Source organism: Notolabrus celidotus, chromosome 17 (assembly GCF_009762535.1).
Source record: "Notolabrus celidotus isolate fNotCel1 chromosome 17, fNotCel1.pri, whole genome shotgun sequence".
NCBI classification, from domain to species: domain Eukaryota; kingdom Metazoa; phylum Chordata; class Actinopteri; order Labriformes; family Labridae; genus Notolabrus; species Notolabrus celidotus.
The window spans coordinates 18,122,932-18,148,486 of NC_048288.1; the positions used below are offsets into that span (position 1 = coordinate 18,122,932).

General features: G+C 39.3%; 1 protein-coding gene across 7 annotated transcripts in view; it reads right to left on the reverse strand.

Moving 5' to 3' along the window:
- col11a1a (collagen, type XI, alpha 1a) overlaps positions 1 to 25,555 on the reverse strand; it is a 149,113-nt gene that overhangs the window by 68,406 nt on the left and 55,152 nt on the right. For 5 of the 7 annotated variants that reach the window (XM_034706183.1, XM_034706184.1, XM_034706188.1 and 2 more), the window contains 22 exons: positions 23,517 to 23,615; positions 20,369 to 20,653; positions 18,741 to 18,806; positions 17,692 to 17,733; positions 17,517 to 17,579; positions 16,082 to 16,156; positions 15,888 to 15,971; positions 14,763 to 14,819; positions 12,879 to 12,932; positions 12,721 to 12,774; positions 11,077 to 11,130; positions 10,486 to 10,539; positions 9,044 to 9,097; positions 8,604 to 8,648; positions 8,380 to 8,433; positions 8,240 to 8,284; positions 6,029 to 6,082; positions 4,936 to 4,980; positions 3,931 to 3,984; positions 1,596 to 1,640; positions 343 to 396; positions 176 to 220 (listed from right to left, as the gene is read on the reverse strand). In XM_034706183.1, the coding sequence (XP_034562074.1) occupies positions 176 to 220; positions 343 to 396; positions 1,596 to 1,640; positions 3,931 to 3,984; positions 4,936 to 4,980; positions 6,029 to 6,082; positions 8,240 to 8,284; positions 8,380 to 8,433; positions 8,604 to 8,648; positions 9,044 to 9,097; positions 10,486 to 10,539; positions 11,077 to 11,130; positions 12,721 to 12,774; positions 12,879 to 12,932; positions 14,763 to 14,819; positions 15,888 to 15,971; positions 16,082 to 16,156; positions 17,517 to 17,579; positions 17,692 to 17,733; positions 18,741 to 18,806; positions 20,369 to 20,653; positions 23,517 to 23,615 (1,482 nt within the window). The remainder of the gene's footprint in view (positions 1 to 175; positions 221 to 342; positions 397 to 1,595; positions 1,641 to 3,930; positions 3,985 to 4,935; positions 4,981 to 6,028; positions 6,083 to 8,239; positions 8,285 to 8,379; positions 8,434 to 8,603; positions 8,649 to 9,043; positions 9,098 to 10,485; positions 10,540 to 11,076; positions 11,131 to 12,720; positions 12,775 to 12,878; positions 12,933 to 14,762; positions 14,820 to 15,887; positions 15,972 to 16,081; positions 16,157 to 17,516; positions 17,580 to 17,691; positions 17,734 to 18,740; positions 18,807 to 20,368; positions 20,654 to 23,516; positions 23,616 to 25,555) is intronic. The other 2 variants (XM_034706190.1, XM_034706189.1) reach the window with 1 other exon arrangement.

The following is a 25,555-nucleotide window of genomic DNA, read 5'->3' on the forward strand; positions in this document are numbered from 1 at the left end:
GAAAAACTAATTTAAAACTACACAAAAACACCCGCCATATTAGTAGAGCCTGTGAAATTCATTTTTACAATCCTAACAGCAATAATTTTTAAAACTGCAGAAATCTAATCTATGTAATCTCAGCTAATCTAACCCGAGTACTAAACTGAGTAATGATACAGAGATAGTTTCCTACCTTCTCTCCCTTTGACCCTTTAAGACCACGGACACCATCAGCTCCCTGTTGTACAACACAGAGGGATTCAAAAGCATTATAAACATATGAGATTATAATATAACAATTCAAGTAGGGCTTTTTACACCAGGTGAGGTCAATCCTAATTCACCTGAAGTGATACTTACCTTAACACCACGAGGGCCAGGATAACCAATGGGACCCTGAGGACCTGATGGACCCTGCAGAGAAGAAATATTAAAGGATTATTGGGATGAAGGGGCTGCCCTGTGGTTCAGTGGGCAGCACTATTGCCTCACAGCTAGAAGGTTCCTGGTTCGGATCCCTGGCCGGGCAAGTGCCTTTCTGTGTGGAGTTTGCATGTTCTTCTCTTGCATGTGTGGGTTCTCTCCGGGTACTCCGGCTTCCTCCCTCAGTCCAAAAACATGCTCACCAGGTTGATTGATCATTCTAAATTGCCCGTAGGTGAGAGTGTGTGCGTGAATGGTTGTCTGTCTCTCTGTGTTAGCCCTGTGATAGGTTGGCGACCTGTCCAGGGTGTTCCCTGCCCTCTGCCCCAAGCCAGCTGGGATAGGCTCCAGCCCCCCGTGACCCCTAACGGGATAAGCGGTCAAGATAATGGATGGATGGATATTAGGATGAATTTGGGGGAGGAAAACGTTCCCCTGCATGCCATCATGAGCGGAGGTGGCATGTAGTCCCGTTACTGAAGCTGGCCTCTCAGTTCCTCCATCCATTTTCTACACTGCTTATCCCATTCAGGGGTCGAGGAGGGAGCTAGAGCCAATCCCAGCTGTCACTGGGTGAGAGAGTTAGGATGCACCATGCATGGATCAACGTCCTATCACAGGACATCATCATGATATCATTGTTTATTACACTTTGATAGCCTACAGAGTTTAGGAGAGATGCAGCAGTTGTTAAATCAAGGCTTGTACACCAATGTTGTGATTTCTTTTGCACTACTTCTCTGTAATAGTATGAGATTTGATGTATTTTAGTAGCTGCTACTCTTTCCTCTTAAAGTGTCACTGGAACATGTCCTCCAAACTGCTTCCAGCTGATCTCTCTCGGGGATAATACTCCAACACAGCCGAAATTTCTTACATGTTTGACCATGAAAACAAATCAGTTTGTCCAACATGTGACTTCTGTCCAATAAAAGCACAAATTGATAACAACAGAGAAACATCTTCAACTGACATCGATTCACGACACATTATCCAATTGTTGATGTTTGCCAATAGCGGCATTAAACCGATACATCTGTGCATCGCAAGAGTTCAGGCGTATGAAACATTTGATATAAGTGAAGAAATTATATCATAAAGTCCTCTTTAACTTCTCAAATTGTGCACGCTAAACTGGGACGTTTTGGTAGATGTTTCAGTGCATCACACATATACACAAACAAACCTACCTGAGCTCCTTTCTCTCCAGCTGGACCTTCCTTTCCAGGATGACCCTGTAAGTAAAGAGATCACATTCAAAGTTAAAAATGGCTGACACATTGTTGTTTTTAAAACAATCTGCATTGTGAAAATTGTCAAAATGTATGATGCGCTTGTTGCAGGATGGGACTTGTCTTTGTTTAGAGCTGTAATAAATGCCACGCACTGTAATGAATGAGAGAGGGAGCAAAGAGATGGCCTGACCGCTCGAAGAGCTGCTTGTTTACCCGACTAGCTAATGCGCTTTATTGTTTTAAACTCACATTGAGTAACGTGTTTGTGCATTTTTCAAACCAAAGCTGGGCAGTGGTGCGTTCAAAAGCTGCAGCTTTTTGTCTGGTTTATACCAACAACATCGTTTTCCACTTGCCAAGTCTGTGAAAACATCACTGTGAACTGTTTATGGTTGTTTTTCTGATGCACAAATTTAGTTCTGAGTAAATCTCTGCATGAATATGGAACAAACATAGTGACCCAATAGTAAAACTTACACTAAGTGATGCATTTCTAAAAATAAAGAAGGTATCTAAAGCAGAAATGTGCATCTGTTGAAGGGTAGACTTGGGGAATAGCAGGGATAAGGACTAAAAATGTTTCAAAGGAGTGTGATACAAAGATGAGGTGTGACCATTAGAGCTTAAACCTCAGCCTACTCCTGTTTTCTGATGGATTTTTCCTTTTTAATAAATCCCTAAATATAATGTATCTATATTTAGACATATATTCTATATGTTTTGGCAGGGTGACACTGTTTTGCAGACAAAACAAACTTCAAAGATGGTCTTCAATGACAGTTAAAGGCAGCTTGAAAGCTAGTCACTGTTTTGCTAGAGTTCAGGTAGGTAGAGGCAGATAGACATGCCTACACACACACACACACACACACACACACACACACACACACACACACACACACACACACACACACACACACACACACACACACAGCTAACACCTGGCTCCTCCACTCTGAGGTGAGAGGCTGAAGGCTGTAAATCTGCAGACTCTGAGGCCTGAGGGCGATTAATGTCTGCCTGCTTCATGAGCAGAGGAGGACTGACATGTGTGACTGCAGGTCCAAAATTAATAGAGCTCAAAGGTATGTCATTATGTAATCTGCTGATGAGAAGTGCAGTGAGATATCTGGGGCACAGCTCTGCAGCATTGCACATGAAAAATCCACATTTTGTTGCAGGATATCTGTACCTTTGAAAAATGTACATTCTAGCATGTTTGTTCATGAATTGTTCAAGAAACAAAACTTTAAATAAATGCATCTTTTGTTATAAAGTCAACAGTTGTCTTTATGTCTGCCATTGATAACGTTTTAGAGCTTTATATCTCAGATGGGTTCAGTGACATGTATGCTGAACTTCAGGACTGGCTGTTGATTTAACAAAACACCATGCTGTCTAAACTGCATTCCCATATAGGAGAGGGAGGGAAAAAAGTGTGTTGATTTGTTGTTTGTGTTCTCCTTTTCACACACGAACAAACACACACACATACACCGATAGGGCCTCATTATACCGTTTGCTATGAAGTGCTGGCTCCATTAGTTTCCTGTTTGGGGCTGGTGACAGCAGAGGGTGAAGTTAAGAGCCAAATAACCTACTTTTATGATAAGATGACGGTCTTTAGTAGATATAAATGACACATTGTGATGATTAGTCTCTTTTCTTTGAAGATTAAATACTTTTACAGGCATACCTTTGGACATTTGTGTTGCCCTTTGTAATATTCACCAATATTAAACCTGTGTTTAGGTGTATATTTTCCAAAGACAAGTGCCAAACTACTGCTTTATTGGAGGTAATAAGTGTTTCTGAACATCCAGTCCAGATGTTGTCCATTTTGTTTAAGCTTACATTTTCACTATTTTCATTTTTGATAAGATCTGTAAATCAATTTTTAATCCAACAATCTATTTAATAAGCTGGACATGCTGAAGTTATGAAATACATGGTTTTGCTTTGTCCTTTCTAGAGTGGGGTATCACATTCTTCAGTTCCTCTATTTTACGCTCATGTATTGTGTAATAGCTTGATGGGGATCACAGGCCATCAGCTGTGGTATTAAAAGGTCAAAGAGATGAGCTCTGTGTTGAGGAAATTTGAGTAGAAGCACCTTTAAATATACATACCAGTATTTAAAACATATCCTGCAGAGGTGTAAGAGTACATGTGTATAAACTGTCAAACAGGTGATGCATTTTGTGTGCCTGAGGCTTAGGGGCGGATGTTAATTGTTGTCATGTGTGTGTGCTTTATTGATTGTTGGTATACAGGTGATAAGAGCACTTACGGGAGGCCCATCAGCTCCAGGTAATCCAGGCAACCCAGATCTGCCAGAGGGTCCCTGCAAGAGGAGAAGAAGCAAAACACATAAGGTTAAAGATTATAGATTACAATGCAGAGTTCATTCAGAGAATCTAAAATCTGAAAAACCTGATAACTTGATTTTGTTTTTCTGGAGTTGGATTTAGGAGCTCATTTGCTCATTAATCTAACCAAATAACACTTCTTAGGTTTCAGCTAAAACTCAGATTAAATGCTATACCAGCCAAAAGTTTGAATTTAGTTAGAAGCTTTTGACTTGTAAGCCTTTTTTTTGACTGACAATCTGATTTATCGTGGGATCATTTTACATTACAAGGTTATTGAATCATCTGATGGTGCATTCAGTAAACATAGAGAATAATGTTGAAACTTCAAAATAAAGTTAATATTTTTAGATTATTTGTTTAATTGTATTTATTCATTTCGAACAATACTAAATGTGGTAAAAAATTAAAGATGTCAAAAAACAAATCTGCGTTTTGACGTACAGCCTGCAAAACTCAAGCACGCTTTGCAAGAATGTGCAAAATATGTAGCGAAGAGACACACAGGTAAAGAGTAAAAATCCTATCAAATGCATTTAACTTAACCCTCTAAATATAATTTTCATTTCTAACTGTTCTAACAATCATACATGTCAACAGTTTGGACTTTTTGTAATTGAGCAACCAATGACTGAGAACAGACCAAAGTTCCCATTAATTGAAATCAACTTCATATCAGCTGTTTCAATCTTTATACCTAATGTTTGGTACTTGTAGTTTGCATGATACACTTCAATTCTTAAACACAGATTACTGATAATCTTTATTCCTCTGGGTTTATGAATAATGTACTACAGTTGAGCAGGATGACTAGCATTCAACACCTGAGTTAGATTTCAGCTTGTTTGTTATTCCTTATTGTTCTCCAGTTTCAGTTTGAAGATTAATATTTCAAGAGAAAACATGAAAAAAAAATGGTTACATACTTTTTCACCAGGTGGTCCAATGGGGCCTTGAGGACCTGGAAGACCCTGTGAGACAGGGACAAATGGAGAGAGAGAGAGTCTGTTATTATGGCAACAGCAAGCATGCGCAAACACACACACACACACACACACACCCACACACACACAGAAGCTGGGCAAACTAAAGAATTTGTTGGAGCTGTAAATAGTTGAGTCTGTGAAGGAATGTTAAGCTTGTGTCTTTGTGTGTGTGTGTTTGTATGTTTGTGTGTGTTTGTAAAGATGTAAAATGTGGGGGGCAGTGGGCATATTAGCATTTAGCATGCTTGTGGTAATGCATACACATGAATAATTGTGCCTGTGTTTTTATGTTTGTTATGTATGTGTGGCTACCTAGAACCATGAGTACCAGTGTGTGAGTGTGTGTGTGTGTGTATGTGTGTATGTGTGTATGTGTGTATGTGTATGTGTGTGTGTGTGTGTGTGATTGGGGTAATTTGAGGCACTGAAGCTTGCTCCGACAGGTGTGGCAGCTCTACAGGAATTCCACCAACAAGAATAAGATGCTTTCAAACGGATCAGCCAGAAACATTCCCCTTCCCAAGATCAACCACGGAAAATATCTCAGCAAAATGTGTGTATGTGTGCATGTGTGTGTGTGTGTGTGTGTGTGTGTGTGTGTGTGTGTGTGTGTGTGTGTGTGTGTGTGTGTGTGTGTGTGTGTGTGTGCAAACGTGTATGTGTGGTTGTCTCTGTGTGTACATTTTATGTCTCCAGAGAGAGGTGGGAGGATCAGAGGAAGGATGGCACAAGAAAGGAGGTGGAGCAAATACAAAGCACCAAAGTAAAGACCCTTTATATATATCTGACTTCTGACTCAGTGCCTCAAATTTAACTTCATTCATGAGTTTTTTTGCACATGCAAAGAAAGACAGAATCAAATAAGGCAATCAGAATGAAGCTGCTGGATGTGATCTTCTGTTGCATCTCTGATCTCACTCCATAAAACTTGGTGTCTGTGTGGAGCTCATAAATCCTAAAACAAGCATCACTGTGTCTACACTTAACTCTGTTTTATTTTGGCTGTCATGGGTGTATGATTGATTTCGCTCACCTGTGTACCTGGGATTCCCTGCTGCCCAGGTGGGCCTGGTTCACCTTGTGGGCCCTGAAAAAGACGAAGGCTGTCAGCACCAGAGTGTAAACACAAGTCCCAAGGTAACCCTCTGTCCTAAACACATCACCATAATTCTCCACAGTCAGGTGGCTCTCAGCGAACCTGCTGTCCATCAACAAGATATATTACCTCTGCATCAAAATCAGATGAATCAAAGTCTGTTTCACAAATGTTACTTTGTAGGTAGCCTAGGTCTCTAATTGATAGACTCTGAGAGACAGCTGCAGAGACATGCATATATTTTTCCTTCTCGGTCACTTAAACAATGTCCTCATTGCATCCTTAAATACTACCCTAAGTATCTGATACCTTGTATATGAGACCTGTGTGCATACATCTTTCTGCACTGGCTGCACATTTTAACATCACCTTTCCTTGATACATTTTCTGAGTTATTCCCCACTATTACAGACACTATGACTATTATGAGAGTATTTGAAGTCAGGACATTTGCAACTTTTGTCTGTTTTGGTTTGTCAGATCTATACAGAATTAGGTTTGGGGTAATAGTGGGTGTTATGATGCGACATCCTGCTCTCTCAGCCTGCATTGGTATTGGTTGGTTTGGCCTCCTGGTTCAGGAGCCAATTGAAAAAGTCAGGGGGAGACCCTGGAAACTGTCTGCGCCTGAGTTATTGAAGCCTCAGCTTTTTTAACTGACTTTCATCTCATTCAGTCTCTCTCATCATCTCTCTCCTCTTCCTCTCAGGCATCCAGCAGCGGGTTCGGTTTTGACTTCTGTTTTGTTGGTACTTAACACTCTCTACACTCATCCATCAACTGACATCTGCCTTTTTTTGATTATTTTCTCTTTAGTTAACAATGACATACATTTCTCATGTGTGCTTCCCTTCTTCGTCACTTATGTTGAGCCAATTTGTGGCAATCAGTAAGATGAGGATTCCCTTCAGACTCTTAGATTTAGCAGTAGAAGTCTGACTACACTTGTTGGAAATTGTGACACTTACTTATCATTTTAATGTATTCCAGGATTATTAAAGGACAAAAACTGTGAACAAATTCATACATAAAATAAATAAATAAAGAGCAGCAAAGACACTGGGTTGATCCTTTAGATCAGGGCTATTCAATTAAATATTTGGTAGACCCGAATTTTCAGACTAAGGACATGAGCTGGGCTGGACATTTTTAGCAGACAGTGAGCAAAGTTAACCATTTAAAAGAAAAAGCAATAGATAAGAAAACAAACACACTGGATGTTTATTAACATATTGCCACATCCAAAAGGGCATGAACATAATACATTTACATTACATTACATTACAGCTGCTTTCGGGCTGCATGTGGCCTGTTGGCCGCTAATTGAATAGAGCTGCTTTAGATGTTGTTGTTTTTGAAAAGTAGCTCAGAAGTAGGAAAAAAAAGTGTAAATTTAATCTTACTCCTTTGTGTTGTTGATGTCAGCTGACACTGATGTCTACATTTATTTTCATGTTTAATGCTTTCCACCTGTTCAGTTATTTATCTCTTTTATTTTATGAACTTATTCCAAATTAAAGATATCTCTGAACCAATTTTGTTGTCCCTTGAAAGTATGGTGCATGCTCGTATGAAGAGTTTTCAGAGATATGAACAGTAATGCTGTCCCTCTTTTTATGTATTTTTTGAGTGTTATTTGTAGCTGAAGCTGTGTTTATGCATATCTAACACTTTGAGTTTCACAGAGTCGTTTGAAAGTGGCTTCAAAATTAGGTTTGGGTTTGCATAGACAGCATCTTTTCTGTCATTTCTCCGTGATTTGTATTTCCTTTGATTTTGTTCAAACACTGTTTCAAATGCTGCACAGCAGATGATACTATAATGTCTGATGATTGAATGATATTCTGTCTCAACGAAAGAGATAAGATTTGAATAGTTGACTATCCGTGCAGTATTTCTTCATGATATCTAGAAATAGACAGTACCAACATTTCTCATTTTGTCTGCTCTTTTACAGACTACTCTGCTTTTTAGGTCCGCTGAGGCATAAGAATGACCTTTGACCTCCCAGCTGTGCATCATAAAGATGTTTTAAGAGCCTCACCTTAAAAGTTCAGACTCACAGAAACAGTTATGATCATCCCAGACACCTCTCACTCTGCAGGAACTAACAAAGCATCATTTTAGAGAAAAAAGAGGTGTTTGTACCATGTTTCCTTTTGGCCCATGAGGCCCATCAACTCCAGCAACACCCTGTGAAGAACAAACCAGAGAACAGTCACGTACACCTCTTATTAACGAGAAGAAAGGACTTCAGAGGAAAGCGTGGGAGAAGTGATGGTACATACAGGAGATCCAGGGGGTCCTGGAGAACCACGAGGGCCCAGCAAACCTCTCGGACCCTAAAAAGAACAGGAAAAATAACAGAAATCTAAGAACAGTACATCACTTGTCCTCTTGTGGGTGCTTCAGTCAAAGCAAATGGAAAAACAAGTGTACAGGCGATCTTGTTGGAACATGTTGGAGTAAAATAAATCTGGGAAAACCCGATGAAAGCGGAGACAATCCTTACACTCTCGCCAGCCAATCCTCTTGGCCCAATCTCTCCGTCCTCGCCCTGAGGGAAGAAAACAACTGAAGTTAATCTATTGTACAGAGTGTTTCAAGCTCTAAAGCAAATAACTTCATCTTAGATTGATACAGCAAGCTTCCACTATCTGCAATCACAACTTCTTCAAAGATGGTAGCAGCCAGGTTTCAACCGGAACCAAACCACACATTGTTGATAGATGAAAGTAGAGGTGGAGGTTGGGTCAAAGGTTGGGTTATGGGTGCGGTAAAGGTGGGGTTGGGTAGTTACTTTTAGGAGGAGTAAAGGTTAAACACAAACTCTCCTCCTCCAAAAGTTCAGTTGCACGGCTGCTGCTGCCTCAGGCTGCTCAGCTGATGTGACTACAAACATTCACTTCACCTGAGTCCAGCATCCTCACAGGTTATTAAGGAAGTACTCACCCTCTGTCCGTCCTCTCCGGAGCTCCCTGGAGGTCCCATTGGCCCTAGCTCCCCCTGAGATAGAAGGAGAGAAATGTTATGTGTGATACTTTTTCCTCTGCTACTCTAAATGTTGTATCCCTTTTTTTATGATCCAAACATTTTGCAAGGATTTGCCTTTGAAGCTGATTTTATTTCATACAGCTCTGTTCATGTGAACATTCTTACTTATTTTAATCCCCTTTTGTTGCTCTGTTCTTATTTCACTTTAAGATTAAAAATGGAACTACCACAGAGGGCTGGTGATGGCGATTGAAGAGGGGCTCTTCCAATAAAGGCTTAGTTTTAACAACTTGGATACAGTTGTCAAAAACAAAGCAGTGTTCATTTATTTTTGTAATACAAATGGTGGAATTTATTGTCATTGTTTATGACTAGTTTACAGCGCCTATAGGGGTGTTCATAAAAATTCTGTGTTTAACTTTTCTTCTTTTATCCTGTTTTCATTTTTTGACATGTTAATTACATTTTGGATAGCATTTTTTAATATACTTAATTTTTTCAAGAATAGCTTTTTGAGAACAACTATTGTGGCCTACCCGTGTGTGTGTGTGTGTGTGTGTGTGTGTGTGTGTGTGTGTGTGTGTGTGTGTGTGTGTGTGTGTGTGTGTGTGTGTTTGACATCCTAAGTAGTTTGAACAATAACCACACCTGCTCTCAAATATCTTCTCAAACTGTTGATGTCTAAAATTAATATATGTGCGCATTGTTTTAATAATTCATACATTATGAAGACCCCACACATCACAATGGTGTTCCGGGAAAAAATGTGTTGCAATGTATTTATGTCAGTTTTCAGCAACACCTTTAAATCATCAGTCTGTTTCAGAGAGATGCATCAGATCAGGGTTTAAGGCGTTTCAATTCTGATTTTGAGAGTTCAACCGATCAAGCTTCTGTAATCTTTGGTGAACTACAGCCACTCTATTAACATGCCGCTGCTTATGGAAACTCAGAATATTGTTATCATGCATTGACTGTTTTTCCTTCATCACACTGCATTGAATGAAAGTTACCCCCATGTTTTTTTAGTTTAAAATCCTGATCCAGCCAAACTTATTTTATAACATCCAAAATGGTTTGCCATCTAAGGATTAGAAACTGTCTGTAAACTTTGCTTTGTTAATGCTAAGACGACAAATCCCCAATAACTCAGGGGATTTTCTTTTAATGCCAGTTTTGTGACTTATCACACGCAGAAACAGTATCTTGATCCTGAGCATGAAAACGTCCACATGACTTCTTCCTCAGACATAAAGAGACTCTGTTCTTTCATCAGTGTCAGATTCATTATGTTTCTATAAGACCAACTCTCACTGATACCCTCCTTCAGAGGAATCTGCACAAATAAAAGACCAAAAGCTGCTTTTAGAAATCAAAAAGAAAAATAAATGTTCACTCACCCTGTGTCCCTTCTCACCAGGCAGGCCGGGGAGTCCATCAAAGCCTCTGTCACCCTGTAGAGAAACACACAGATCAAACATATCACCACATGTGATGCAACATCACACAGTTTATACAGTCAGCTGATGGACTTAAAGCTATAGTGGCAACATTATTTCATCAGCATATGGCAAAAATAACACACTTTGATCACTATATTCAAATGAATAATAAATCAAAATGTTACTTTAATGAATGTGCATGTGAGCTGTGTCTGTGAGAGCCGCCACTTTGCATCTATTCTTTTAAAAACAGGTCCAGGCAAGGTAAGCAAGCACATCACGGCAACTCTCTACAAACCAGCATCATCTGGGGTCTACATGACCTGTGTCAGAATCTTTTTCCTCACTCTCTTTCTCCAGGTGATCAGCTGTCAGAGTTTCTATCCTCTGACTCCAACATGACTGGCTGAGTTTGCGTGATAATGGCTTGGCATGCATGTTTGGTGCGTCATATGGTGGGAGGGGCTTAGTAGAGTGATACCAGGTAGCATGGGGTAAGACGAAAGGTTTTTTTTTTTGTACTGGAGTGGTGCATGATGGGATACGTACCTTGGTGCCTGGCTCTCCAGGCATTCCACGAGCTCCGTCAGCTCCGGCACGACCCTGAGAGACAACAGCAGAAAAGAATCAGACATTTAGATGGACACAAAAGCAAATATTTTAATAATATAGTCTCCTGTGAAAACTGAAACGACCTTCACATTCCATAAATCCATACAATATATCAATCAGAAGTGTTAGAGGTTTATTATAGTTTGCATGTCTACATGAAGCAGCTTTCTGTTAAATCCACTTATATGGGTATATATTCATTAGATGCACTTTACATGACTCTGTTGCAGAACAGAGACATGTTAGTGTGCACTTCATGTTTGATATTGCAGCTGTTTCTGCTGGGGTCCTGTTGAAAAAAATGTATGATATGGGAATGAATGTGTGCATATCTATGCTGGTATACATGGTACATGTGAATGTAGATTCAGCATTTAATCAAGTTGTTATGTCTAATCTATATCTACAGCCTTTGTTCTGTCTGAAAAGTCTGATGTTAAACTTTGATTGTATTATCTCTCAGTCACAAGCACGGAAATTATTTTCCAAAAATAAAGCATAAAAATAGACTGCAATAAAAAAAAAAAAACATTGTTATGATGTTGAATGTTACTGCAGACAGGGACCAATACAAATATCAATCATATACTGTGACCATAAATGATCAAACATTATATTGGCTGTCTTACATTACAGCAAAACACACAACATATTACCATATCGAATCATATATTGCTGTATCATAATACATATAGAATGATATATTGCACTGCCATAAAATGCGCCTTCGAGACTCAACATGAAAATGGCATCCCATGGATGACATTCATCACCACATCTTTCACTCCCCTTCTCTCTCTTTCTGAAATATATTTTTATACTACAGCAATAAACATCTTCTGGTCCACGTTACCTCATAGTACTGTATCTGTGTGAAATGCATTATGCATTGCCGATATACTCTGTTTGTTAGCCTAATGCATGTTTTTGCATTCATGCTGTGTGAATGTGGGAGCCTGCATGTTGTGCACTTAAAGTGAAGCATTCTTCATTCTGTTGTATGGAGTAAAATGACAGTAATGGGTTTCTATTCTAGTCTTTTGAAAGTAGTGAGAAAACCAGTGATAAGAATGCATGCATGGAAATTATAAGATTTATTATTTTTAATGTCATTTTGATTCATTTGTAAAACAAAACATTTATTTTGTTTTCACACCAACATAATCAATCCTTGCATCAAACTTTTAGGCATTCAAATCAGCTCACAGCTCTCCATGTCTCAAGCTTGTGTTACTAATTTGCTCTGATTGGTTTATGTTTATTAGTAACCAATTAGGTCAAGGCGTTTGGCCCTGCAAAGTGACTGCTCACTGACACTAATTGCGTCCCACATTTATACCCAGTTTTTCCAATTTAGCATTTTCAGACAGATTAACTGGAGCGGTCATTGATCCGGGGATTGGAGGCAGTGCAGCCTTAAAGCACATATCAAGCAATTGTTTGTTGAAGTGGAAATAAGCCTCTTAGTGATTGAGCAGAGACCACGAGTACAAACAACCACACAACAACACATACAGAGGCATGTGAGCGCACACACACACACAGTGAGGAGGAGGAGGAGGGGTCGCTGAGTTCACTCACCCTCTTGCCAGCTTTGCCAGTCTGTCCCGAGGGCCCCTGGATGCCACGCGGACCCTGTGTACATACATGAGAGACGGCTTAGAGACCAACAACCTGAGAGGTGGAGCGTCAGTCTCTGCTGAGAGAAACTTTTAGTCTTAAATTCACGTCTTACTCACCTGAGGACCGTGGTCTCCACCTTCACCTTTCAGTCCAGTGCCACCAGGAAGACCCTGAGGAAAGAGGACAGAAACCAAATATGAATGCCTCTCATTGAAACTGTATAACATGCAGCTGCAGGAAAAAGAGCATAAACAATAATGCCAGGTAAACAGCAGATGGCGCCGTTGAGCTTTAAATAGATATTCTTCCTTTCTGTGAGAAGAAAAATGACTGTGTGTCCTCTACCTGCAGAAACAAGCTCTGAAAATGTCATCTAAACTCATCCAGATCACTTGAATTCTTATTGAGTTACTCTTTTCTTTAATGATGCATTGTGTGCATCTTTTTGTATGGACTGTGGAGGTTTATTTTAAGCATACACATTATTACTATCAACTCAAAAAGCTAAGTGAGGCTACCCAGAAAACATCCCAAGCCTAAGTCTAAAGGGCATTTGGGTAACTTAACACTACCTGCTGTCTTTTGGCTTGTACCAAAGTTGTTGGTGAATGACCAGTAGGATTTAAAGCTGGTGAATTAACACCTACATACTCTTAAAGATCACATAATAGTTTGCTTTTCTGAAATCTGAGTTCCAAATGTCTTCAGTCACAAAGGCCATGTTTAGGTTCATATGATCTTATTGTGAAGTAAAACATAAAATCAATATATTCCTTGTAGCAGGAAGGCAGGCACTATCTGCAGAAAAAGCTCATTTAAATGACACTTTTGTGGCTATAGATCATGTTCATCTTGTTCATGTGGCTTTAGAATGTTTTAATGTTACATATAAGTTATCACCATCAGCTTTAAGCAGGCCTGAAAACTCCCATACAATATCTGAAGTCTGTTTTAAAAGCTATGCAGACACATGAACACAATGTGGTGTCTTAAAGTTACAGTACACACAGATAAGGCACATAAGAAGTATCTTTAAGCTCTTATAGATAAGGTCTCATGTTACTCTCCATCCTTGTCTTCTGTTGGAGTTTGTTTTTGTTTAGTGTGTCTTATTGAGCCTTACTTGATGTTGTGACTTATTTAGGTTTGAGAGGGGAGTAACAGAGTGTAAAAATGCTATATTAAACAAGTTTTACTTACATACTAACTTACATACTACAGTATGTTATCTGTCTGCAGACATTTAGGTTTCAGCTGCTGATCTGATGTATACAGATATTTAAGAATCATAAAACAGCCTGATTGTGGGTGCATATGGGTTCTGAAACATGTTTTTGATCAGTTAAAGCAGCATTTACAGCAGCTTAAAGTCCCATATCCATATCGCATCCACTTCTCTGTGTATCTCCTCATTGCAATATCACTTCAGATCAAATTGGCTACAAGCCTGAGAGGAGCAGTTTTAATGGAGGGTAATTCTTTGTGTCTTTTGTCGGGGCTTTTCCTGCAGATAAATAGTGGATCGTGTAACAACAAGCCCCAGAGTAAGGGAGGAGGTAGAGGTGGAAGAGTAGGAGGGGGAAGAAGGGGGGGGGGGGGCAACTACAGACAGAATTCTCATTTGCAGCTGGCAGCACCAAACAGAACGGCAGAGTGGCCCCTGAGCCACATAACGCTGATGCAACACTCCAAACAACTCATATGACGTCTGCAGCAAGTGCCAGAGAATGTGTACACATAATAAGGAAAATAAACACAAATATGGAAGATACTTCACAGTATGAAATCACTGATTTTAGAATAAAAACAAAGACATTCCTGAAATAAGAGTGAAAACATTTACCATCTATGAGTTACAGCCACAGTGAGTCTCTATAATGATCTGAGTGGATTTGATATGAGCTAATAAAAACACTCTTTCAACACATCAGGTTATTAACCAATTAATTTGACACAATGACACAAACAAGCACAAAAACAAAGAAGAAGGAGAGACTCACCACTGGCCCAGATCGTCCTGTCAAACCCATCGGCCCTGGGGGGCCCCTCATGGCCAGCTGCAGGTCAGACACACAGACAGGGACAAGGTCAGAGTCAACTCAGCAAAATATCAGTTTAAAAAAAAAACACACACACACTGTACACCAAGCATAGTGGCATCAGGTGCTAATCATGTCCCTAACTTATTCTAACCTTTTCCTATTTTTAATAGGTTTTACATTCTTGTTTTTGTCTTTTAGTGCAACTTTCTGTCATCGGTTCCATTTATCTTTTTTAATCTTATCATTATATCTTCAGTTGTGACACTAAAAACATGTCAGAAAGAGCCTGTTAGACAATACTACTTACATATTTCATCATCTCGCTTTGTAAAGCTGTTTTTATGTCAATTTCCATCCCAGATAATGATTCAATTCAATTCAAAAAACTTAATTTGTCCCCTGGGGGCAATTTAAGGCACAGATGAGCAGCACTGAATACAAGAAACAGACACTTAAATTATAAGAATTGTAAAAAAGAAAGAAAATAAATTATGATCACCTGACTATCACTACAACCTGAAGATCAGTGATCAAAAAGTTGTGATTTAATAATCATGTTGTAAGTCTTCTATAATACACATATTCTTCATCTCTCTCACAATGCCTTCTTATTGTATCGTCTCACAGCTCAGTAAACTCAGATTTATCCCCACTCTTAATCTCTTTGTTCACTGTGGTCTCTGGCTGTGTAATTAATGCGCGAATCGTGCAGAAATCCAGCAGGACTCCTAAATACCGAGTTAAGATTCCTCTTTTCCTCTAACTGCTGAACGCCACCGTTCTAACTCACACACAGAGACGTTTTCTACACCTGTTGGTTCAGCCCACACGCAGGTCGAGAGCCCCTGGAGTATTTTTAACAGTCTGTCCATCTGTTCAAAGTGGTCTTTTTTATGTTGTGGCTCTTCAGTCCACTCGGCATGTCTCATTTTAGCCTCTCCCCTCCCCTCTCCTTCATTCTTTTTCTCCCTACAGCTGTGTGTGTGTGTGTGTGGGAGGGGGGCAGGACGGGGGAGGGGGGAGGGGGTCAGTCCACAGCCTTTTGGCCTCCTGGCTAGTCTTTTAGGACCCTTTCTGACTCACTCTGGCCTGAGAGAGGATGGCCTGTGCCTGGGCTTCCTGGGCGGACACCACTGGACCCTTCTCACCATCTCCACCGAAACGGAACTGTTGAACACACACAGAGACAGACAGACACACACAGATTAGCCTGCTTACGGAAATCTTTCCTCAAAGATGTTGATTCATCCTTCTAATGTGTTATGCCAAGTACTTACTGGCAGCATCAGCATGGTACCAGGGGGACCCGGCAAACCATCTGCACCAGGGAGACCAGCACGACCAGGAGGACCCTAAAATAGAGATGAAACATTACTTAGATTATATATTATTATACCAGGTGACAGATCAAAGAACATGTCAATCTTTATGGGAGGATGACAAGCTTCGTTGGCTCCTCAGTGACCATGAACATTTTAATTAACGTAGGTGCTTCTAAAAAATAGCTCATGAGCAATTCTATTTGAACCTTTTGTGGTTTTCAGGTGACAATTTATACATTTGGGTAGGATTTTAATAATTTATGATGTTTTCAATCACTGAAAATCATTCATGAACACTCTGAGAATGTACAACAACATACAGAAAGACATCTCAATGCACATGCTGTCTGACTGCTCTGAAAATTCTAACCTTCACTGAGTTCTTTCGGTCAAACTTTCCCTCACATTCACTGTTTACAGTGGCAGTAATATGGAAGGAAACACAAACACAGCCACACACTTTCACACATACACACATATACACACACAGGAGGGGACACACAGATGGAGCAGTAAATGCAGGAGGTGTGCTGTTTGTTCGTTTGAATAACTCCTCCTCATCCTCCTGCAGCACAAACAGACTCACTCTGTGCATCTGTAAGCCACGCTTCTGTCTGCAGGCCAAAATCAACATCCTTTTCCATGAATTCTAATGTGCACTCGTGTGTGTGAGTGAGTGCACTCGTGTGTGTGAGTGAGCCTACAGAGCAAAGTTTTAAATATGGATACCTTCAATCAAGTAAAACTTGAAACTTAGATTGTTTATCATCTTATCATTAAGACTTTGACTTGTTAAAACTGTCTCATGTGTCACACCTGTAACATATTAAATGTATTTTTCCCCCACCCTTTGCTCAAAGTATCCCATCATGCATTAGCAGTAAAAATTCTTGATGATCAAGCAAACACTCAAATGCTAACACATGGTAGTACTGCTAGCATGATCTTAAAGAACAACTTTTAAACCAAAATTTAAACATGCAGTTTTGCAGGGTAGTTTGAGTCAATGTTGGCTGCATTTAAGAACCATAACATATAAATGTACAACTCAGCACACAAGCTTTCATTTTGTAGTGAAGTGTGTGATCTTGTGTGATTTTTTGTGTATACATTCTATCACAATTAAACGTAATAATACTTTAATCTAGTTTCAAGTCTTTTTTGCTCAGAAGCAACCATAGCACAGTACAGTTATACATGTATAACACAAGAACTGTACACATACTGTACATGCTATCTACGTGTAATGTAAAACAAAGCTTTATTAAACTGCCAAATGAGTGACAGTGCATGAGACTGAGACATCCCTGCATCATCACCTGAAGCAGATGACACTTTAAAGACATTTTGCCAAACTGTGTCTGGTTTGCTGACATCATTTCTCACTCACCCTGTCACCAGGATCTCCAGCAGTGCCAGGGGGTCCTTGAAGGCCGGAGGGACCTGGAAGACCCTGAAAGAAGAGAGCAAAGTCAGCACACCAGCTTGATAAGTACTGACATTGATAGAGTAGTTATTATTTTGGAGCATAACTCTGACTCATTTAATTTTATCAGGAGACTCACAGCTGGGCCGTGGGATCCTGGGGGTCCTTCGATCAGCATGCCCTTTAAAAACAAACACATTGTTTCATTCCACAAACACTGTCAAGGGAACAGCAGTGCTACACACACAGTCAGGATGAGTTCAGTCATTTTAGGGGGAAATTCTGCAGCAAGTTTTAGGTGTTTGTCCAGAGCTTTGTGGAGGGGGAAGAACATCGGAAATATGTCCGCTGAGTGGACAGGAACCTTTTGAATCAACTGATTTAAGGTGCTATCATGCCATTACCACAATGTTTTCATTTTATTATGACATTTTGGAAATACAGTATGTACAGAATTAAATTATTCATTGCATTATGTTTCACTGGATGAAGATAAAATATGTAAAGTGTTTCTACTGTAGGAGAAAATAAATGTACAGCTGAGAAGAGGACTCTTCAGTTAGACTCAAACATTTTGGACAAACTCTCTCTGGTAGGGCTCCTGCCTGGTGAAACAACCTGTCCAAGAAAATGAAGCTGCAAAATCATTTTCAGGTTTCAAATCCTTTCTAAAAACACTTAAAATAATATCAGTGAAAGAAAACTTAACTTCAAACTTTTTGTTGTTTTATTGTTGTGTTATTTTGTTTAATGGGACTTTGTTTAATTAAGTAATATACATATAAAGTTATTAGAATCATTATATTAATTATTAATCCTTTAGTGTTAGAGGCATTGTGATTATTGTCCTTTGTAGAACTTTTTTCATTAGTTCACCAAGTTCACAAAGTTATTCCAGTCTATACGTTTGATACTTGTACATATGTGCATGATTATTCCATTTTTAAGCTTTTAAAATTAAGATGAAGACTAAGATTATGATGCTTCAGTTAAGCCTAACCTTACTTTAATATAAAAGCGTTATAAATAAATCCTTTCTGCTGGCTTTTGTTGCAGATTTGCTCGTCACAGAGGACTGAACTCTTTGTCTCTAATTGGGGCCCTTCTACTTTCAAAAAATATTCATGAGGGTTATTGAGACACGATCATATTATTCTAGCACATTAACGTTGACTGTTTGGGTCTTACAGGTTCGATAACAGCTGGCTCGCCCTTCTCTCCCTTCTGTCCGTAGGCTCCTCCAACACCAGCAATCTGCAGATACAAAGCGAGCACAGGGGTGACAACTTTCACACAGCAGCTACAGTCCACAGGTGAATGAACAGCGATGATGAGCAATGATGACTGGAGAGAAGTCATTTACTCGGGGTTGAACTACAGCAGCTACGGGAGGCAGAAGTTGAATCAGGGGGAACACAAAGTAAACTGAATCACTGAACCAAACAGGCAAATTGTTAGTACTCATGAGTGGGAATAGATCTGTATGAGGTGGAAAAGCAGTAATGCTGTCATTGCACTGCCATTGTGTAGTATATCTAACAAATTAACACCAGGGGGTCATTGTTTTCATGCAAACTTCACAAAATTACACCTCAATGACCCGGACTCGTATGTAAGGAAAGAAGTGAAGGAGGTACTGGTGGCCTTCTTTTGTAATCTGTGTGCAATCTGTGTCCTTTAACCCTCCTGTTATGTTGCGGGTCAAATTGACCCTTTTAAAGTCTATTTTAGGCAATATATGCCTTCCAAACCAGCTAAATGCAGCATAAAAATCTCAGCAGCATGTGACAGAAGAGGAGTCATGTTAATTTATCATCATCACTTCTTTACAAAAAAAAATTCTAAATGTAAAATAGAATATACAAAAATCTATGTCATAAAAAACTATTGTATTTATATTTAGAGCTTTCAAATGTACATTTAAAAACGTTTTAACATGAATTTGAATGAAAAACAAGGGAGTTATCCTCATTAAACCATGATCTGTGAGAATTAGAGAACACCATTGGACTAAATCTTTATTTAAATGTTTAGTAATGGAGTTAAAAATTTGATTTTAAAAATGTGTATCAGTATTTTTTGGGGTTCTGACACTTTTGGATAATTGAATATGCACCGGGTCAAATTGAACCAGGAACATTATTGCTGTTCCAGAGAAACGAACATAACAGGAGGGTTAAATGAAGCAAACTAGAATCCCTCTAAGATCATTTTTGTTTTGACTTTATATAGTGGAGATAAATTAGTGAAAAAGTGTTTAATGTAAAGAAACATAAAGACAAAGATGCAATAGTTAGACTAACAAAGTGACAAACTGTAGTTGGAGATGGCAAGAGTCCAATCTTTGGATGTGAAAGATAGTGAACCTATCACAATTGGGGCAGACAGCTGCCAGAGAGTGAAGGGCTAATTGCTATGCTAACAGGAAGGGATATGTCACAGACAGGCTGCTTCCTAAGAAGAAAGAAGATGAGAGGCAGGGATTGGATCAGACTGCTGAGGGATAAGTTGGTGGAGAAGGAGAATTTTTGGTGTGTAAGGGTGGGGTGCAGGTTGGTCCAACATGCTGATTGATGGGTGTGTGATAAGAGGGAGAAAAATAAGACAACTTAAAAAAAAATAATGACAGAATAAGATTGACACATTAAGAAGTGATCACCCTGTTAAGACTCATGCAGACTGGATAAGACTCCACACCCAACACGTCAATGACACATTTTAAAGCATCCAACTACGAAGGCGTGCACTGAACACAGAGTGAGTCCAATCATGCTCACACCCGCCGGTCATCAGAGGGGTCGGGGTGTGCTACTTACGGCGCTCTCAGACACGTCTGTCTCCGCAGCGACCCCAGGCCCCACCTCATCTTCGAAGGCCTCCACAGTTTTGGATGGGTCCGTGCCATACTCATCATACGCTCCGTAATCATACAACTTTCTGTCAACCGTGCCCATGTCATACTCCTTTAGGTCATACTCCTTAAAGTCGTATGAGTCCGCGCCAGTGTGCACGTTGTCCGCTGTGTCCGGGACAACGCTTGGCTCCAGGGCGGCGGGAGGGGCATCAGTGACAAACGCACCAACAAAATCCTCCTCCACAGCCTTTCAGGTGTTACCAAAGCAACCAAGGAAATAAGGATGTTAGTTAAGCAAATAAGGCATATGTTCTGCTTTAAGATGTTATGAAAGCAGAAGCTACATTTAAAGCAAAGTAACACATTACTTTGTCTGAATATAATATTAAGTTATCTTTGTGCAAAAGAGCAAATATCTGCATAGGGAATCCTGATACTTTCAAACCTTGGCCATTTCTTTTTTTTTTACATATTTGAGGCTCTGAATGATTAATTGGTACAAAATCTCTGGAATTACTGCAGTAGATCGCTTCAGCCAGCAGCTGTTGAACAGGCTGTAATGGATGAAATGTATTCCTTGAGGGTAAAAAACACAATGCAAGTACGCCCACTAAAAGATGTCTGTCTTTAAACCAGAAACAGCCGTTACACAGTTACTCAAGTTGTGATGCATCTGAATTTACAGTTTAAACATCAAAGCAAAACATTACATCAGAGCTATCTAACTGCACACAGCAGAAGTAGATCTATAAAGTTGCACTGCCCCCATAGAAAGTGGCATTCTGTAGCTTTGAAGACACTAATATAATGGCTGTTTCTGGTTACATGAAAGCATCTTTATCCTATTTAGGAGTCCTTTCTGTGTCAGTCTGTGTCACTACTGCTGGTTGAAGTTATCTGTGGGAGTAACTCCAAATTTTACGTCCAAATTGTTCAGGTACACTCCAATATATGAAACAATTAGGCCAAGTTTAAACATACCACAACTCTTAAGTATTTGCATTAACAATAGCTGTTATACAGAGTGCAGAAAATGCATACAGTATAAGAATAAAATGTAACTTCATGGTCAAACAGTTTCATTATGATTTGGTGCACTCTGTATTTGGCTCAGTGCTACAACCACTTGGTAGACTGTGGCTCACAGTGGATTTAGATTTGGAAAGCAACAAACTGGATGCAATTACACAGTTATTGTTGGCAGTGCTCCATCCTGGTAAATTATACAGCCAGGATTGCCTGTAGAATCACATCCACTTTGTCAAAGAGTGCAGAAACAATGCACACTCATAAATGACAGGCTTTAGCCTTGTTTATCATTAGCTCTGTCAGAATTAGCAGAGTTAATGATCAAACTAGGCTTATTGTGATGGACAGGGCACATTGTTACACAGATAATCTGCAGTATAATGGACTGTGAGTGGCTGAGAGAGGCTCTGTCATCATCAACTTGATTTAATCCTGGATAAAGCTGCAGGTCATGTTAACTCAAGATATTTATTTTTGGCTCTTTGATGATACTTATTGAAATATCTGAATGGAAGAATGGACATGTGTTTTCACACTTATTACGCTCTTATCACAATATTTACATTAAAAAAGCTAGTTTGGAACTTACATAATTATTTCTATTAAACTACAAATTCTTATATTCCCAATTTATTTCCATGTACCCGTGTATATTCGACAACTTACAAAATCTAGTCTGGAAGCAGGATGAAAGGTGTTTTTTTGGCCTGATTTGAGAGTTTCTGATACTTTTGTATGGGAGGTAGGGTGCTTTTATACCTTTATTGAAAGGATGAGACAGTAAGACTTACCTTTTTAATCTAGCTTTTAATTTGGAGTAGTTGATTTTTAGCCCGGGACTGCATTATTATTATTATTATTATTATTATTATTATTTTTTTTTTTTTTTTTTTTTTTTTTATTTTTATTTTTCAATAAATATTATTTTAATAATTATTATTTTAACCATTGTTTTAACATTATAACATCTTATTTATCAAAAATAATTATTTATTTATCTATTTATTTCTTGTATTCATCTGATCGTGTTACCTTATTTTTAACTTTTCTTTCCACTCTTACTTATTTTATTAATTTGAATGTATTGATTTTCTTTTATTTTTAAGTATTTTATTTATAATCCTGCCTTTTATAATTATACCATTGCTTTTTTACTGTCTCTGTTATTCTGTGAAGCACTTTGGGGTGCATGTTTTTATCTATGAATATGCTATATAGATAAAGTTGAGTTGAGTAGGAAGCTGGTTCGAGATTGGGTAATGCCATACAGCAAAGGAAAGGTATTTTTTTTGGCCTGATTTGGTAGAAAGTTTCTGATAGAGAGGGTGCTTTTTATGCCTTTGTTGGGAGGATGAGACAGTAGGAAACTGGTTCAAGATTGGGTAATGCCATACAGCAAAGGCCTCGTTGGAATTGAACCCAGATTGCCTGCTGCCAGGACTATAGCCTCTTAACAAGTTTACCATGACAAACTTGTTCATTTCTGCAGTAAAGTTGGACATTTTAACATGGGACTCTATGGGGATTGACTCGCTTTAGGAGACAGCCTCTAGTGGACACTTTAGGGGCTGCATGATTTTGCACTTCAATACTGACTTGATTTGTTTGGCCAATGGGTTCCAAGATTGCATAATGCTACACTAGACATTTCATTGCTCTTATTGGTTGTGGCCCCTAAAGACATTTCAGTCCGAGCACGCCCCCTAATAATGCCCCCTGGACATCTATCAGTGAGACTAATTTACACTTACAAATTGCTCTGATTATAATAAAAAATCTGCAGCCTTGTCCAGGAATCTATGACATGACAGAGTGCGTATGGATAACCTCAATGGTTTTCACAGCAGTAGCAAGCAATCTATGCTTCTGTTGTGGAGTAACTGGGTTATAACATTCACAGTTCACAGAACTTCCTGTCCATCATTTCTGCCACACACAAAAAAAGTCACATCGATTCATTCGAGTGTGCCTTTTTTCATTCCATACCCTGTTCCTCCTTTGGTAAAACCTCCCTCGGCTCACATTTCCCAACATCAAACACTCATTTGTAAAAGTAGGAGAAGGTTAAGGATGAAAATTACCTCTTCAGGTCCATTCGAGCCATAGGGGGACTGAGTCTGAGTACCATCTACAGTTCCGTAGTCAAAATCTGTATTGTAATCTCCTTCTACAATGTTTGGCTGAGTCATGTTGAAAAAAGGAAAGAAATATAAAGCAAGGGTTAAAAAAAAGGTTAAAAACCAGAGTTTATTAGCTAGCGCTCGTTTCAAGCGGACTATAGACTCTGCTACGTCTACACAGGAGAGGTTAGGGAGCTCTACGTCTGCCATCATAGATTTTTCCCCTCGAGACAGAATAATCTTGATGGATTTGGTCTTTTCTCTACATGGACGTTTACCCTAAAATTGCCTCGGGGTCGTGCTGGCGCTGTGGCCTGGTAGCCAGGCATCTGTCGCCTCTTCTTAGGAGCAAACTTTTTGGCTGGTGATTTTTTGGCAGCCAAGAAGTTTAAGGGCTTGGCCTTAGTTTTACTGTAGGACTTTGTGGTCCTCTTCTTTTTCATGGAGACACTACGTTTCTTTCTCTGGAAGGATGGCGGCGACAAAGAACACCAAGACAAACATGGAACATTCAAAAGTGGAAATGATTCAGAGGCACAGTGCACGGCTGCTGTACAGAGACTTTCTAAGCAAACAGTCAGCAACAGCCCAGGTACTGTAGTTGGTCTGCATGATGCTTTTCAAAGAACTGACCACACACAACAACTACAAGGGCTGCAATTTGAATGCAAAACAATGTTAATGCTTAATATTTGCAAGAAAGCTGCTGTGCACCAACTGAGGGCTGGGCCTTTCACACAGGAGAATTTGGGCCATTTAAATAAGAATCTATCTGAGACAGAAGTAAAAAAAAAAAACACACAGAGGATTTGCCTTTCACCAACTCTTTAAAGTTATTGTAGGAATAAGGCAGCTTTTTTCTCTAGTTTTCAAAAGTAACTTGTTGCTGATATCCTCAAATGTGTACAATAACTTTAAAGAAATGCTGGAATGCAAAACAACACTGAAAGCAGGCATTGGAATAGCATTTTTCACAGTCAGAGAAGGCAGCAGCCTCATCAATTAGACACAAGGAGCACTGACATAAACAGTATGTTTACCTGCACACTCAAACTTTTACTTATGCTGCTTTACAATCAGGTCTGAGTCAGAGGAAGAAGAACCAGGTCATGACAAGGGCTGGGCATAGTTTAAAATTGAACTACCCTAGTAGGCATGTTAAAATGGTGTATCTTATCCAAAAGCATGTAAATGGAAGGACCAAGTCACCTCCACTTACCCTCATACAGACATATAAATAGCTTTAACACAAATATGTTCAAATTCTAACTTCTGATAATTACATTGCACTCAACCTCACATAAAATAGTGACTGTTATACAATAGTCACATTTTGGTTAGGTTCACAAATGGAATGTTTGGGTTTAAGGCGTCCAAAACCGTGCTACACTGAAGTTAGAAAACTGACCCATCATCTGAGTAGAGTTTTCTTGTGGGACATCATTTGGCCCTAATTTCAACATATTTTGAAACTTTGAGGTAGTTCCTATTTTCCAGTCTAACATTCTGATGATCAGTATGTGAGCTGATCAGAAGTCAGGTACATTTAATTTGAAAATCTGCAGGAAGTCTAGTCTTTGGCTGCAGCAGTTCCTGCCAAAAAGTTAAAAAGATATGCTAATATGTTCATAAATCAATGATCACAAATAAGCAGAAAATCACCTTTGTGTGAAGTTGCAATCAGGCTGAGCTCTCTTGGAGCTTTAATCTGCAGGTTAACACATCTCATGCTTCACAATCTGCTTCTTAGGTCAAAGTTTTGCTGGTTTATTGTAAAGATTGACCAGAGGGCCAACTATGACCGAGAATACATATCGGACATGCAACAATGTGATGTGGTGAGAGACCCAATCCTGAGGTAAAATACTTTACTTCTGGAGAGTCCCATGTGGGTGACAGCTGCCCGGGTAGGCGGCCAATCACAAGCTGAGCATCATACATGACTGTTCTCAGTTCAATAATCTATAGCTTTCTGGATTTTGGTCAAAAAGAAGAGTAAA